At 35.6% G+C, this 13289-nt stretch overlaps 1 protein-coding gene across 1 annotated transcript in view; it reads right to left on the bottom strand.

The window, feature by feature from the left end:
- The window catches only part of ZNF277 (zinc finger protein 277), a 152534-nt gene that overhangs the window by 4132 nt on the left and 135113 nt on the right, over positions 1-13289 (bottom strand). Inside the window, exons 8-11 of the mRNA XM_012550970.3 lie at positions 8152-8219; positions 4864-4960; positions 2096-2138; positions 172-346 (exon numbers count right to left, since the gene is read on the bottom strand). Of these exons, the coding sequence (XP_012406424.1) occupies positions 172-346; positions 2096-2138; positions 4864-4960; positions 8152-8219 (383 nt within the window). The remainder of the gene's footprint in view (positions 1-171; positions 347-2095; positions 2139-4863; positions 4961-8151; positions 8220-13289) is intronic.

Here is a 13289-nt window from a genome sequence, read left to right as displayed (position 1 = left end):
AACAAGCTTGAATTATGGGCCAGGCCAAGGGATAATCATAGGATTAATAATGCACATCTAAGCAGTTGCACACCAACTAGTCAATTTTTCAGTGATTTAGAAATACTGAAATGCGGGAGGTAGAAGATGGGGGAGAAGAAAGATAGATGCATGAGCCAGAGCAATACATACTGTGGCTGATCCCATGTGGTTCTTTCAGGAAGCATTGATATGTGTTTAGTTTTCTCCATGTGATTCCTTAATTCTGACTTGGATGCAAATTTCAAATGGCAGCCATAACATCGACATTGGTGAACTTCCCTCCGAATGAAGTTGACCAGTTTTACTTGCTGATAGAAATGTAATCCTGGGAAGATAGAAGGAAGTAAAATCAAAGCAGATGATTCATTAGACAAGTGCTTTTACACTGCTGTAATTTTTTAAAAAAGTCATTTAGCCTTTTTACAATACTCTAAGAAGGCCTGAGAATGGATTAGGATATTGGGGGTGGGGGGGTTAGAAAGAGCTGGACCCTAAGAAGAGAAGCATACATATGGATTTCAGTACAAAATAAGGATTTCAGTATAAAATATGAAGTATATAAAATGAAGGGCAAGCATCTTATGCCAAAGAAAATGAATTTGGAATTTTTCAAAGTGTCATCCCTTTATAACAATGATTCCTGACTTTTTTTTTTTTTTTTTTTTTTTTACAATATTCAAACGTGTCTGATAATACTTTTTGTTGACTTCCTATACAAATAAATATTTAGCACATTTGGGGGAAGGGATCATGTTTCTTAGTAATAGGACATGTGATTAGGAATCCAAACTTCTCCACTGATTTCTATCAGTAGCACGCTGGTACTTCAATCTTGGACAGTTGTCTGACACACTGAGAGATTAAGTGATTACCTGTGTTTACACAGCCATGTTTCAGAAATAGGATTTTGGTTTTCTTGACTCCAGTCATTCCTCCACCCATTTTGTCACACTACCTCTCCAATTTATATTACAGTTGTTAACTTATCTAAGTATAGTAGTATGAAGGAGCATCATAATGGTGATTAGAGAGTCAGGAAGACCCTTGGACCCATGCTTGCTGTGTGGTGTGGTATGGCAAGTCAATCTCTCAGGGCTCTAGGTCAAAGTTTCTTAAACTGTGGGTCATGATCCTACATGGATCCCATAACCGAATATAGGGATCATGAAGTTATCAGTAAATGATTTGTATACCTATTTTATATCTCTGTATACCTAAGGTCACACAAAAATTTTTTAAGTGAAAAGGGGTTGAGAGTAGAAAAAGTTTAAGAAGTCCTGCTTTAGGTAACTTTCTAATATTATAAGTTGCAAAAGAATTCTGAGCTGCACTGGAAATTCTTCCCTCAAAGTTTATACCAATGAAATTACACTCCTTGTCTCAATCCCTGAATTTTATGGTAGTATGGTATAGGGTCCATGGTGAATAGAGTTAATATGTGTCAAATAATTAAGATTTTGCATTCTATAAAAAATCTCAGAAGATTTGTATCCTTAGGTCTCTCGGAGCTATATAGGATGGCTCATAGGATGCATAGGAGTTGCCAGTTTAGAATAAAGTACTGGTAAAGAGGATCAAAAATAGGTGTGCAGAAGTCAGATTAAAAAAAAACAATGGGAGACTGAAATTTCAACATGCTTGGGGAAAATTACTTTAAAATAGGATCCTTTGCTATATACATGTGGAAAACATTTTGGGTGGATGGTTTCCATTTATGATTATGTAGTACTTTTACAGTTTAAACGGAGGTAGATTTAAATGTTCTCAAAGTCAAGAAAAGGTCTCTATGTCTCTATGTATGTATGTATGTATGTATACACACACATACATTCTCTCTCTCTCTCTCTCTATATATATATATATACATATATATATATAATATATACATGTACACATACAACACACACACACACACACATACATACTTTAAAAAAAGACAAAAGAATGCCACAAAACACTCAATCTTATCACTTTCTAATAGCATATAAGAAAAGCACATTTAAAATTTGTGGATTGTTTAATAGGACTTTTAATGAAAACTATGTTATTGCAGGATAGCATATACCATACTCACCAAGCTCTGATTTTATTTTCAGAAGATCAAATTCATGTGCATCCTGTTATAAATAAATATTCATTATTCATTTATATACATTGCTACACAAATCCACAGTCCTGTGAGTTCTTTCATCATTCATGTTGAAGTTTTAAATAGAAAGTGAGCTTACCAAGAACTCCTAGGAGTTTGAGCTCCTTGGAAACTCAACTTGTGTCTACCATCTTCCTTTTCCAAATTTAAAAAAAATCTAAATACTATTTCACACAGCTCAGTAGAAACTGATCACATAAACTTGAAATACCTCTTCATCAGCTATGGCCATGCTGGGACTATCTCTTAAGCATATCCTGCATGTATTCTATATCTGATCAAAGGTGTTCTCTGTCTTCCACTAGCATGTGTCACTCCTCTCTATATTAAAGTACTAAAAACCTACCATACTTAATAACCTTGAAAAATTTCCCTTTTTATTTTCCTAAACATGTTGCATAAACAGTCAACTCCCTCTATTTCTCCCAAGGCTTCCCATATAATACACTGACTTTTTTGATTTCTCTAACATAAACCCTCTTGTTACTAATGAAATACCTGCTCAGGAGGCTACAAAGGAAATTTGGGAAGATAGAATGAACTAGACAACTTTGGGGGAGCTTTTCAGTGCTGTGATTCTGTTGTATTTTCATGTTTGTGAAGCTCTTATGACCATTCTTATGTCATAAATTGGGAGAGTTCTTCCTATGGTTTGTGGTCTGAGTTTGTTTTTGAAAAATATTTTCACAATTGTATTTCAATAGAATTGATATCCTTCATCATTCATAAAACTGTATTAAGTCCCTATCATATGCCAGATAAAAAGAGGCAAAAGACGGATTCTGTCCTCAAAGAGATTATAATCTGAAGCGGGAGACAAAACATAAATATATACAAAGCAAGCTATGTATTAAATAGGACATACTTAACAGAAGTAAGGCACTGGTAAAGAAGGGTTAGGAAAAGCTTCCTGTAGAGGGTAGAATTTTAGTTGGGACCTAAAGATAACCGGAAAGTCAGAGCACAGGAGGAAGAGCATTCTAGGAATGAGGAACATCCAAAGAAAATGCTTAGATATACAGTTACCCTTTCCTCATTGAAGGGGTTAGGAGATTAGCACCCTCATAATCTAGGAAAATCCATATAAAAGTTTTTTGAGCTTCTCTTCATGCCAAAGAAGAAGTTTGATTTTTTTCTTTTTCTTTTATATGATATTTACAGTACCTTTTGTAAAATTTGCGTTAAGTATTTTGTTACAGCCTATACAATAAATACAATTTATGCATTTCTTGAGTTTCTAAACTTTTTCTATGTTATCTACTGGCCTTTGTGTGCTATCTGATGTCTATGTTTATTTATTTATTACTTTTCATTATTTTCATATATATTATGTTTCATATATTTTAAAATGTTATTCAGCAAAAAAGCTCATAAGTTTCACCAGACTGACAAAGCAGTCTACAACACACAAATGTTATAAGGAATCTTGTTCCTCTTGGGTCCAACTTCTCTTGTGTCCTATAGAGTCCCTCAGGAGGCTTGTAATAGATTTTTTTTTTTTTTTGGAATAACTGATCTTGGTTATATTCTTAAGGTTTCCATGAAGGAGAAGAGGATCAGATTTTAACTTAGATTGGACTTATTGTCTATATTCTAGATCCTTCTTAGCTCTAAGATCCAAAAGTACGAGCCTGAAGGGATCTTGGAGATCAGCTAGCCCACCCCCTCATTTTATTCATAAGAAACCTGAAGTCCATAGAGTGACTTGCCCAAGATGAGTTCACAGCAGAGACAAGATTTGCTAGTTCCACTAACTCGTTTTAAGTTTTTTTCTAACTCTTTGAGTGTATAAATCGGCAACCTCACACAGAGTCACCTGCATAAATGGCCAGGTGTTGCTCTATTTCTTTGGCATGGTGGGAGGAGTTTTGAAGAGGACTCCTGCTTCAGGGAACTCTGCTTCCACATGGGTTAACATTTATGGTCCGATGACTGCCTTCTAGGCTGAAGCAAAATTATGAGCATATGATCCCAGCCTCGATCATCTTGCAGTTTTAATTTTGTTTTAAAATAGAAATAAGTTGTTGTGAGTGAAAAAGAAAATTCTGAACTGTGGGATATTTCCAGTTTTCTTTATAAAAGTATGATTCTGGCTCTGTTTTTCACATTATTTTCACTACAACTTTGTAGAACAGAACAGCTTTCCACCTGTCAGGAAGCACTTGAATGAGACTCAGGACTTGAACATATCTCTACCTACGCTAGTGTGAGTGCTTATCTTGATTAATATTTGAATTTCTGGGTTAGAATTTTACTAAAATTACCCTAAAATCTTGGCCACACACATTTGGTCATTGAATTGAATGGATTACATGCTGCCACCACATTTCCAAATCTTGCCCTCAGGTTAGGGAATAAATAAAAGGCTCTAGCAATTAAGTAGTAGCACTGGTCCTAGAGTCAAGAAGGTTCATCTGCCTAAGTTCAAATCTAACCTCAAACTCTAGTCATGTGAACTTGGGCCATTTATTTAACTGTTTGCCTCAGTTTCCTCATCCATAAAATGAGCAGGAGAGATGGCAAATAATTTCAGAATTTTTGCCAAGAAATCCTTAAGTGGAATTGCAGAGTCAGCCACGACTGAAAAATGACTGAACAAGAAGCTCTAGCTATCGTCTATTAAGGTTGAAGTAATTTTCTATATTCTTTTTATACAACAAATTTCAAATCAAATGACCAAAACAACATCTCACCTCCATGTGGATATGTAATTTTTCAGTAGTATCTGCTTGTTTTTCACAAAATAAGCAAACGGCACAGACAGGATGTTCTTCCCAATCAGACCAGTCACTGTATGCAGAAAACATAAAACAGAGATGGCATTCATTATTAGTCTGCTCAGACCACAAAGAATTAAAAGCAGCAAAATGGTGGTAATTGGGCTATGGAAAAAGAGGTACATTCATCTATTGTTGGTGGAATTGCAAATGTGTAGAATCTTTTGTCATCACAGTCTAAACTATGTTATAAAAGCCACAAAACTGCCATTGGAAAACCTGTAAGTGTTATCAGAACAACAAAAAAGACCTATTGATTCTAAGATTTCACCAGCAGGAGAAAAAAAAAATTACATATATATATATGTAAAAAATCATTAATTGTTGGAAACAGCCTAAACAGCCAGCAATAGGGGAATGATTAAATAAAATATAACCAAGAATACAATGGAATCCTGTAAAACAATGAAGACTGATGAATATGAGAGATACAAAAAATCTGGAAAGACCTAAAAAAATGTAAAATAAGCAAAACCAGAAGAATGCGAATACAGACTATCATCACCAGGAGGAAAAGTATATGAAAATGAACTGAGAATTCTGATTAGGACTTGAAGTAAATAGATGAATTGTTAGGGTTCTTTATTGATTAAAATTAATTAATTTAAGGGCAAATAGCTCAGGCAAATTTAGCTAGTTATATTGATGTTTACTGTAATGATTTTTTGGTAAAACATTCAAAACAAACAAATCTATGCACTTAAAAATACTTATTTAAAATGTAAAGGTTACAATTAATCATGGATATTTATTATATTTAAATATACACTGATATGCATTTACATACACTTACATATACATAGGTGTCTATAATTGTATCCATAGATAGTCTATGAACTTTAAAAAACAAAGTATGTATGTGGGAGGTGTGCCCAAGCCCTCTCAGCTCGGTGGTTTCTAGGTGACACTAGCCATCAGATTCTCTCCTCCCAATTTGCCAGAGGGAAATCAGCCAAATCATTTTCAACCTTGACATTTACCCAGAGATTGTCACAACACATTATTTCTATCTGCTAGCTTTTGAAATTCTAAGAAGTACCATGAAATTAATATAAATGACAAACAGGTGCTGATCTTTTTTCTCATATTCTACTCTCCTCTGAACAGCTATTCTACTACTGAATGAGGGGAATCATGAAACAGCAGTTGTTTCTGGCAGACTCTGTTCTGAGATAACTAGATCTAATTTGCAGAAGAAGACAAATCTAGGGATGTATTAACTGCAACCACTAAGTGTACACACAGCCAGACTAGATGCAGGGAACAAGTTTCTGCGTGACAAATGGTGCATGCTGCATTTCATGCAACATCTTCCCTCCCCACCTTCTTATTTTTAAATCACAGAAATAATGGTTATTTTATCTGGAGCCCCTGGGGAATTTTAGAGTAAAGCAGACATCCTTTTTTTTTTTTTTTTTTCCTACTTTCTCTTTTGAAATGTTAATAATTTTCTTTAGGGAAATAGGTATTAGGGAAAAGAAATGAGTGGAGATGATGTACTCTTCTTGAATTCTACCAAAGAGCAAGAAAACTTAGCACTTAGAAGTTAATAGCTTCTAGAGTAGTCATTGATTCGTGGGGCCTGAGATGACTCAGCTCCCTCTCTTTTCCTGGTTAAATTAAGACAGTCATTCCTCTCCTCTCCCTGTTTCCCAGCAAGTGTGTGTGTGTGGGATAGGAGAGGGGTGGTACTGATCAATAAAAGTTCCTCATAATGCATTATCACTCTTATTCATGCGATATTGTGGCATCAAAATGTAAACATTCACTTCATTAACTAAGGTGCCCTAAAGAAATGCTGTTTTCCATTATACATGTAGTATAAGTACAATATATCAAATTGCCTAACATTTTTTAACAGACAAGGAAAAGGAGAGAGGGGGAAATTTTGGAACTCAAAACCTTAAATATGAATGCTACAATTTGTCTGTACATGTAATTGGAAAAAATACTATTAAAATTGAATTAGTGAATTACTTGTTCACTTAAAAAAAATGCTATTTTCCAAAGTCGAAAGAATCTACTACCCAGATCACCCTGTTATGGTAGACCTTTCTATTATTCAACTTTGGTATTCATTTTAGTAAAATATTCATTCAAAACTCAGGAGACCAAGAAAAAAAAGTCAAACAATTTGTAATAAAAATGGCTAAGAGATGAGCATTTCTTAAACTCCATAGCTGAGATGAAGAAGATGCAGGTGATTTTGAGTTAGTCTTAGAATAGATTGAACAGTTATTTTTCCTCTTCCCTTCACAGATAGATTATCAGAATTAGAAGGAATCCCAGAAACTGTTCAGGTGAACCCATACTTAAACAAGAAACAACTCTACAATGCAAGTAGTCTTCTAGCATGTGTATAAACATTTCTAGTGATGGAAAACCACCTCCTTCCCCAGCCATCCTATTCCATTTTGTGGTAACTCCAATTGTTAGGAAGTTCTGAATTTTGCCTCATTTTGACTCTTTGCAACTCCCACCCCATTGCTTCTCTTGGTTCTGACCTCTGGGCGAAGGAGAGCAAGTCTAAGCTTTTTCCTATGTGACATCACTAAAAATATTTGAATCTCTTTTCTCTCCCCTGCAAATGTGTCTCAGTATTCTCTAAGATAAACATCTTCATTCCTTGGTTGATCATTATTATAGTAGCAATTTTAGTCACTCTCACTGCCCTTTTCTGAATCCATTCCAGCTTATCAATGGCCTTCTTAAAATATGCCCCCCAGAATTGAACATGATACTTGATCAGAGCAGAGCTGACAGCAATTGAAGCAGTTCAAAAAATCACTTCACTTACTTCAAGTTTTTAGACCAATTTAATGACGCAAACACTCCAAGATGCAATTTCCTCTTTGAATTATGTATCTATCTCTTTAATGTATGTATGCACGTGTACACAAACACACACACACACACCCTTAATGGCATTAAACAAATAGTCTTAATGGCAAAACCCTATGTAGTAGTGATAACAATTGCTCTGGCTATTGTTTTGGAAGCTATTTTGAACCAACCAATATCAAATTAATGAAATTTTGTTTAATTATGCTGAAAGGTCCGCTGTCAAACATTATCAAATAAGAGTCAAGTCACTGAATTCATGTTCCAGGGAGAAACTTATCTCTATTACTCTTTAGGGAACACATTCCCAAATATTTAATTCTTGTTAAAGAAATGGCAATCCCCAATAGCAAGAATTCTTACTCTTCCTGATGGTCTAGCAACTCCCGATCATCTTCCAACTGAACTTCTTCCCAGGATTTTCCAAGCTCCTGTGCAAGTTAGACAAAGAGACCAGAAAGATAAAGAAAAGGATTAAGAATATATACACAAAGCTGCTGGAAGATTCCCAGTTCTATTGCTGACTTTGAAACAATACAAATGTTGAAAGATTAATGCAGACTTTATGCTTGCCCTTCTAACAATTTCTTCTCTTCAAGAAAGGAGAGCAGAAATTTTCTAAAATTTCAATATATACAATTTAAATTGAAGTACACCTTAAAAATAAGCCAAAGTATCATTCTGCTCATTTAAAATTGGTAATTTAAAACAAGAGTGGCAATCCTGTGTTAATAGGTATTCTCTAGATTCTTTTAAAATGAGACCTATATTATTGTCTCCAATAAATCAATCCTGTGTTAATAGGTATTCTCTAGATTCTTTTAAAATGAGACCTATATTATTGTCTTCCAAAAAAAAAAAAAAAAAGTCCCAGCCCTTGAGTATTTTTCATTCTGCTGAATCTAACATATATTTGCAACACCTTTGATTTGGGTCACCTGAAGTAACAGAGTGAACAAAGAGAAAAGAATGGTTTGCATTTTCAAAACTGGGGTTTGTGACAGACTGATATCTGTCTCGTGTTTGTCATCTGACAATCAGCCAAGCTAATGAGAGAGTTTTTTTCCTCATTTGACTTGGCTGCAGGGGATGAATCTTTCAGCCACAGTAACTCTCAGAGACTACTTACTGGCCAGAGGAATGTTGATGTATTGACAAAATTACCAATCTTATTTCCATTAAAAAAAAAAAAGGGATCTAAATCATGAAACTAAACTAGAGCACATTTCCTTTCTCCCTGACATATACTGCAGAAAACAATGCTTGGGTAGCCTTATCACTTGTACATGAAGCTGGACCAAAGATGCTTGGTCCAGTAGTTTATTTTCTCCTTAAATCCTGTCCCCCAGTTTCAGCAGATCTTATTTATACCATCTTAATGCCATCTGTTCCTTTTCTGCCCTTTTCTCCTCTAGTGATCTAGGCAAAAATAGCTTACATATTAGTCTGGGGAGGACAGGCTGGTAACAATACTTTTCCTAAGACAAGTCAGGCCTAAGAATTATGGGGGGAAATCGGGAATTAGGCTAAATTCCTCTGCTTTTTTTTTTAAAAAAATGAGAAAATTGAGACCCACAAAACAAAATGACTTAAATAAGAACAAATAGCTAATGGCAGAGACAGTACAAACCTGATCAGAAAGGAGTCTAAACTAGGAGTCAGAGCACCTGAGTATTAATCCCAGGACCATCACTTATTACTTTATGACACTCTGGGTGAGAGGCAATCAGGATCACACAGCTAGTATCAAGTGTCTGAAGTAGGATATGAACTTAGGTCCTCCTGAATCTAGGGCCAGTGCTTCATCCACTGGGCCACCTAGCTGCCCTGACACTTTTTTTGTTTTGTTTTGTTTCTGAGGTTGTATTTTTTTAAATAGCTTTTTATTTAGAAGTTATATGCATGGGTAATTTCACAGCATTGACAATTGCCAAACCTTTTGTTCCACTTTTTCCCCCTTCTTTCTCCCACCCCCTCCCCTAGTGCCCTGAAACTTTTACTGGCATCAGTTCTTGGGTATAAAATGAAGGGGATAGTTATGATTACCTTGGGATTAAGGTAAGTCTATGATTCTGATTCCACTATTAGCACAACCCTATACTTCTTTTATGAAAAATGTTAGATTCAAACTTTCAAGTTCTAGTATTATCTTTGAATATTAATTAGTGCCTAAGAAATTGTCTTGTATGTGGTAGGTGCTTTATGAATGTTGCTCAAATAGAGCAAGTATTAAAATATTCTCAGAAAACCAAGGACCACTATTACTACCATAGGCATTTCTCTCTCCCTCTGCTCTCTCTTTCTCTGCTCTTTCTCTCTCTGTCTCTTGTCTTTCTGTCTGTCTGTGTTTGTGTCTCTGTCTCTCTGAGGGAGGGAGAAGGAAGGTGAGGAAAGGTGTGAAAAGAGAGAAAAATAAAATTAATACATCATTTGTCAACTTAATGAGAGGTTTCAAAGTTGTCACAATTTATCAGGTTAATGATGCATAAACTCAAATGCCGTTGGATGCTCTTTAACATTAGATCTCTGTAGTAAAGATGAGGTATTTAATTCAGAAACATAAAACTAAGGTGTAAAATGCTTGATAACAGTAAGAGTGCATATTTACATAGTATGTAATAAAGACATACCGCTGACAAAAACCATTATATAACTTTGCCACAACATAACTATCTAGAGAAAAAAATAAGATATATTTGAGACAGCTAGAAAACACAGCAGATAGAGTACTAGGCCTGAATGCAGAAAAAACATAAATTCAAATCCAGCCTCAGACACTTACTGGCTGTGTGATTTCAGCAAATCACTTAACTTTTGTTTGCCTCAGTTTCCCATCTGTAAAGTGGAAATAATAATAGCATTCTCTTTACCCCCATTGTTGAGGAAATCAAATGAGCTTTTTGTAAAATGTCTGGAACAAAATAAACACTATCTAAATGTTAGCTATCATTATAATCATCATTATTATTGTATTTGGAGATGCACTAATTCTTTCAATATTGAGATATTGTTTATTTTGGGACTGAATTAGGCTGTGTTAGCCATGGTCTTTCTTATTGTTAAGAGTTTCTGAACAGGGAAGAGGCCAAAAACATGCTACTGATTAAACATTTCAGCCGTACTCCTGTTTGGGGTTTTTTTGGCAAAGATACTGGAATGGTTGGCCATTTCCTTCTCCAGCTCATTTTACAGATGAGGAAACCGAGGCAAACAGTGACTTGCCAAGATCATACAAAAAGTTAGTGTCTAAGGCCAGATTTGAACTTGGGAAAATGAGTCTTCTTGACTACAGGCCTACATAATGAGCCACAGACTAGCTGCCCCAGTCAAAGCACGGGAGAAGAATTCCATATTTGGAGTAAAAAATATGTGGATTCCAATACCAGCTTCTAATACTTTTTGTCTATAAGCCCAATAGCAAGTCACTTAAGCTCTTCTTGAGACTCAAGGATCTCCTAAAGATTTAGCTCTTAAGTTCTAGACAGGATCTGCTCAGGGATGGAAAGTACAGAAATCACAGATTTTTAACTAGTAATTGGATGTCATCATTCACTTCTACTCCTTACAAGCTTAATCTAGCTTGATCTAGCTATCCCAAATATATCTATATTATTAAACAGCTTAATTTAAGTGATAAGCAAACAACTTCCCCTTGTCCAAGGATTAATTCGTGATATTCTTTGAACTCAGTGCAACATGCAGGGAATTGTCCAGGAAATAAACTTCTTTGAAGCCCAAATTATATTTAACTAGTGAATTAGGAAAACAGCTATTTGTATAAAACACATACCCAGAGGTTTACCCAGATCTCTCTTAGGGGACAGCTAAGTTAGCCATTTACTAAAGGACCAGGACTCAGAGGAAAAAACCAACACACATAACTTTCTAATTAAGAGATCGTGTCTGGTAATGAATCATATCACGAAAGTACAGAACAGGAGAAAAACAAAGTTGGGAAGGCATGTCAATAAAGCCTTGTGGTCCGCCCCCTCAAACCCCTGCATCAGATGGCTCATGCTAGGGTTGGAAAGAGTATGCGATAGGAAAGGCAGACCCACACCCACGCCCTTAGACAAAAGTGGGTTAGGAACAGATGAAGAAGGCAATGTGTTTTAAATGTGAATGGGTTCTTTTATGACAGAGACCTACAAGGAGAAATCCATGAAGCTTCACTCAAGATCTTGAAGTCACTGGAAGCAGCTTGTTTTTATGTGTTAAGGGAATTTTTTTTTTTTTTTTTTAAATCAAGGAATTCTGAAGTGTCAGTGAAAATAAGAACCAGAACTGCACAAAACCTGGCATGTGAGAGAATGTAATTGGTGCCTGGATCCTGATGGGAAAGTAAGAAAAAATCAGGAAGACCAGAGTTAAAATCCAGCCTTGCACACTTATGTTTTGCATGACCCTGTTCAAGTCACTTAACTGGTGTTTGCCTCAGTTTCTTTAACTGTAAAATGGAGAGATTATTAGGACCAATTTTGTGGGGCTGTTGTGAGAATCAAATGAGATATTTGTAATGAGCTTAGTACAATACCTGGCACACAGTAGGTGCTATATAAATGCTTGTTGCCTTCTCTTCACTCTACTGCCTTAAGGCAGGAAAAGCTGGAAAAAAAGCTGTCTAGCTAACTACCCTGAATATTATCTCAGACCTTTTTATCCTTCTTAGAGGAAATAAAACAAGGGTTTTCTCTGGGTGATCTAAAACATGTAAAGGGCCCTATGAAACAATCAGAATCACAAGACCTGGGTTCAAGTCCCAACTCTGACATATAATATCTTGGGCAAGTTTCATAATTCTTTGGGCCTCAGTTTCTTCTACTGTTAAATCAGTGGGTTGGACTATATGACCTTCATGGCCCCCTACAGAAATCAGTTCCTTAAAATGCTTTCCTGAGAAGAGATCCAAGTCAGAAAGGACACCCTAAAAGAAGCAGCATTGAGAATGGAACAGGGAATGGGAATATTAACACATTCATCTTCCTTTCTGACTGTCCCTAAAGGAGCATTTTTAAACAATGACTATCTACTTTCTGCCTTCCTTTTCATTTTATATTTGATCAAATTTCTTTATAAATAAAATTCTATTAAATGGCTAAAAGAACTAATTGTAGGATCATAGATTTATAGCTAAAAAGAGCCCTGGAGGCCATTCAGCCTAATCTTATTTACCATATGAGGAAATTGAGAATCAGGGACTTCAAATGAATAAGGTGACACAGAGTTAGCTTAAGTGCTTTTCAATGTACCATCTCGCCTCCTATTGAATGTGAATGCTTCTTTACTACGGAAGAAGGGCTAAAACCTGATGACCCCTGAATCTTTATGTCTTAGTTTTCTCTATTTTTTAAGTATTAGAATTTTTCCCCCCAACTACTTATTTTTCAGATAATTAAAATGGTTTTAATTCCCAATGGCATAAGGAAGTCATGATCATCTATCTCTCTTATGGTGGCCACAAGTCCTAAAGTACTATATGGCTGGTAAGCTGGGAAGCAGCT

Source organism: Sarcophilus harrisii, chromosome 5 (assembly GCF_902635505.1).
Source record: "Sarcophilus harrisii chromosome 5, mSarHar1.11, whole genome shotgun sequence".
In the NCBI taxonomy this organism is placed as follows: domain Eukaryota; kingdom Metazoa; phylum Chordata; class Mammalia; order Dasyuromorphia; family Dasyuridae; genus Sarcophilus; species Sarcophilus harrisii.
The sequence above is the reverse complement of the archived record's forward strand: the minus strand, read 5'-3'. Positions and strand labels throughout refer to the sequence as shown.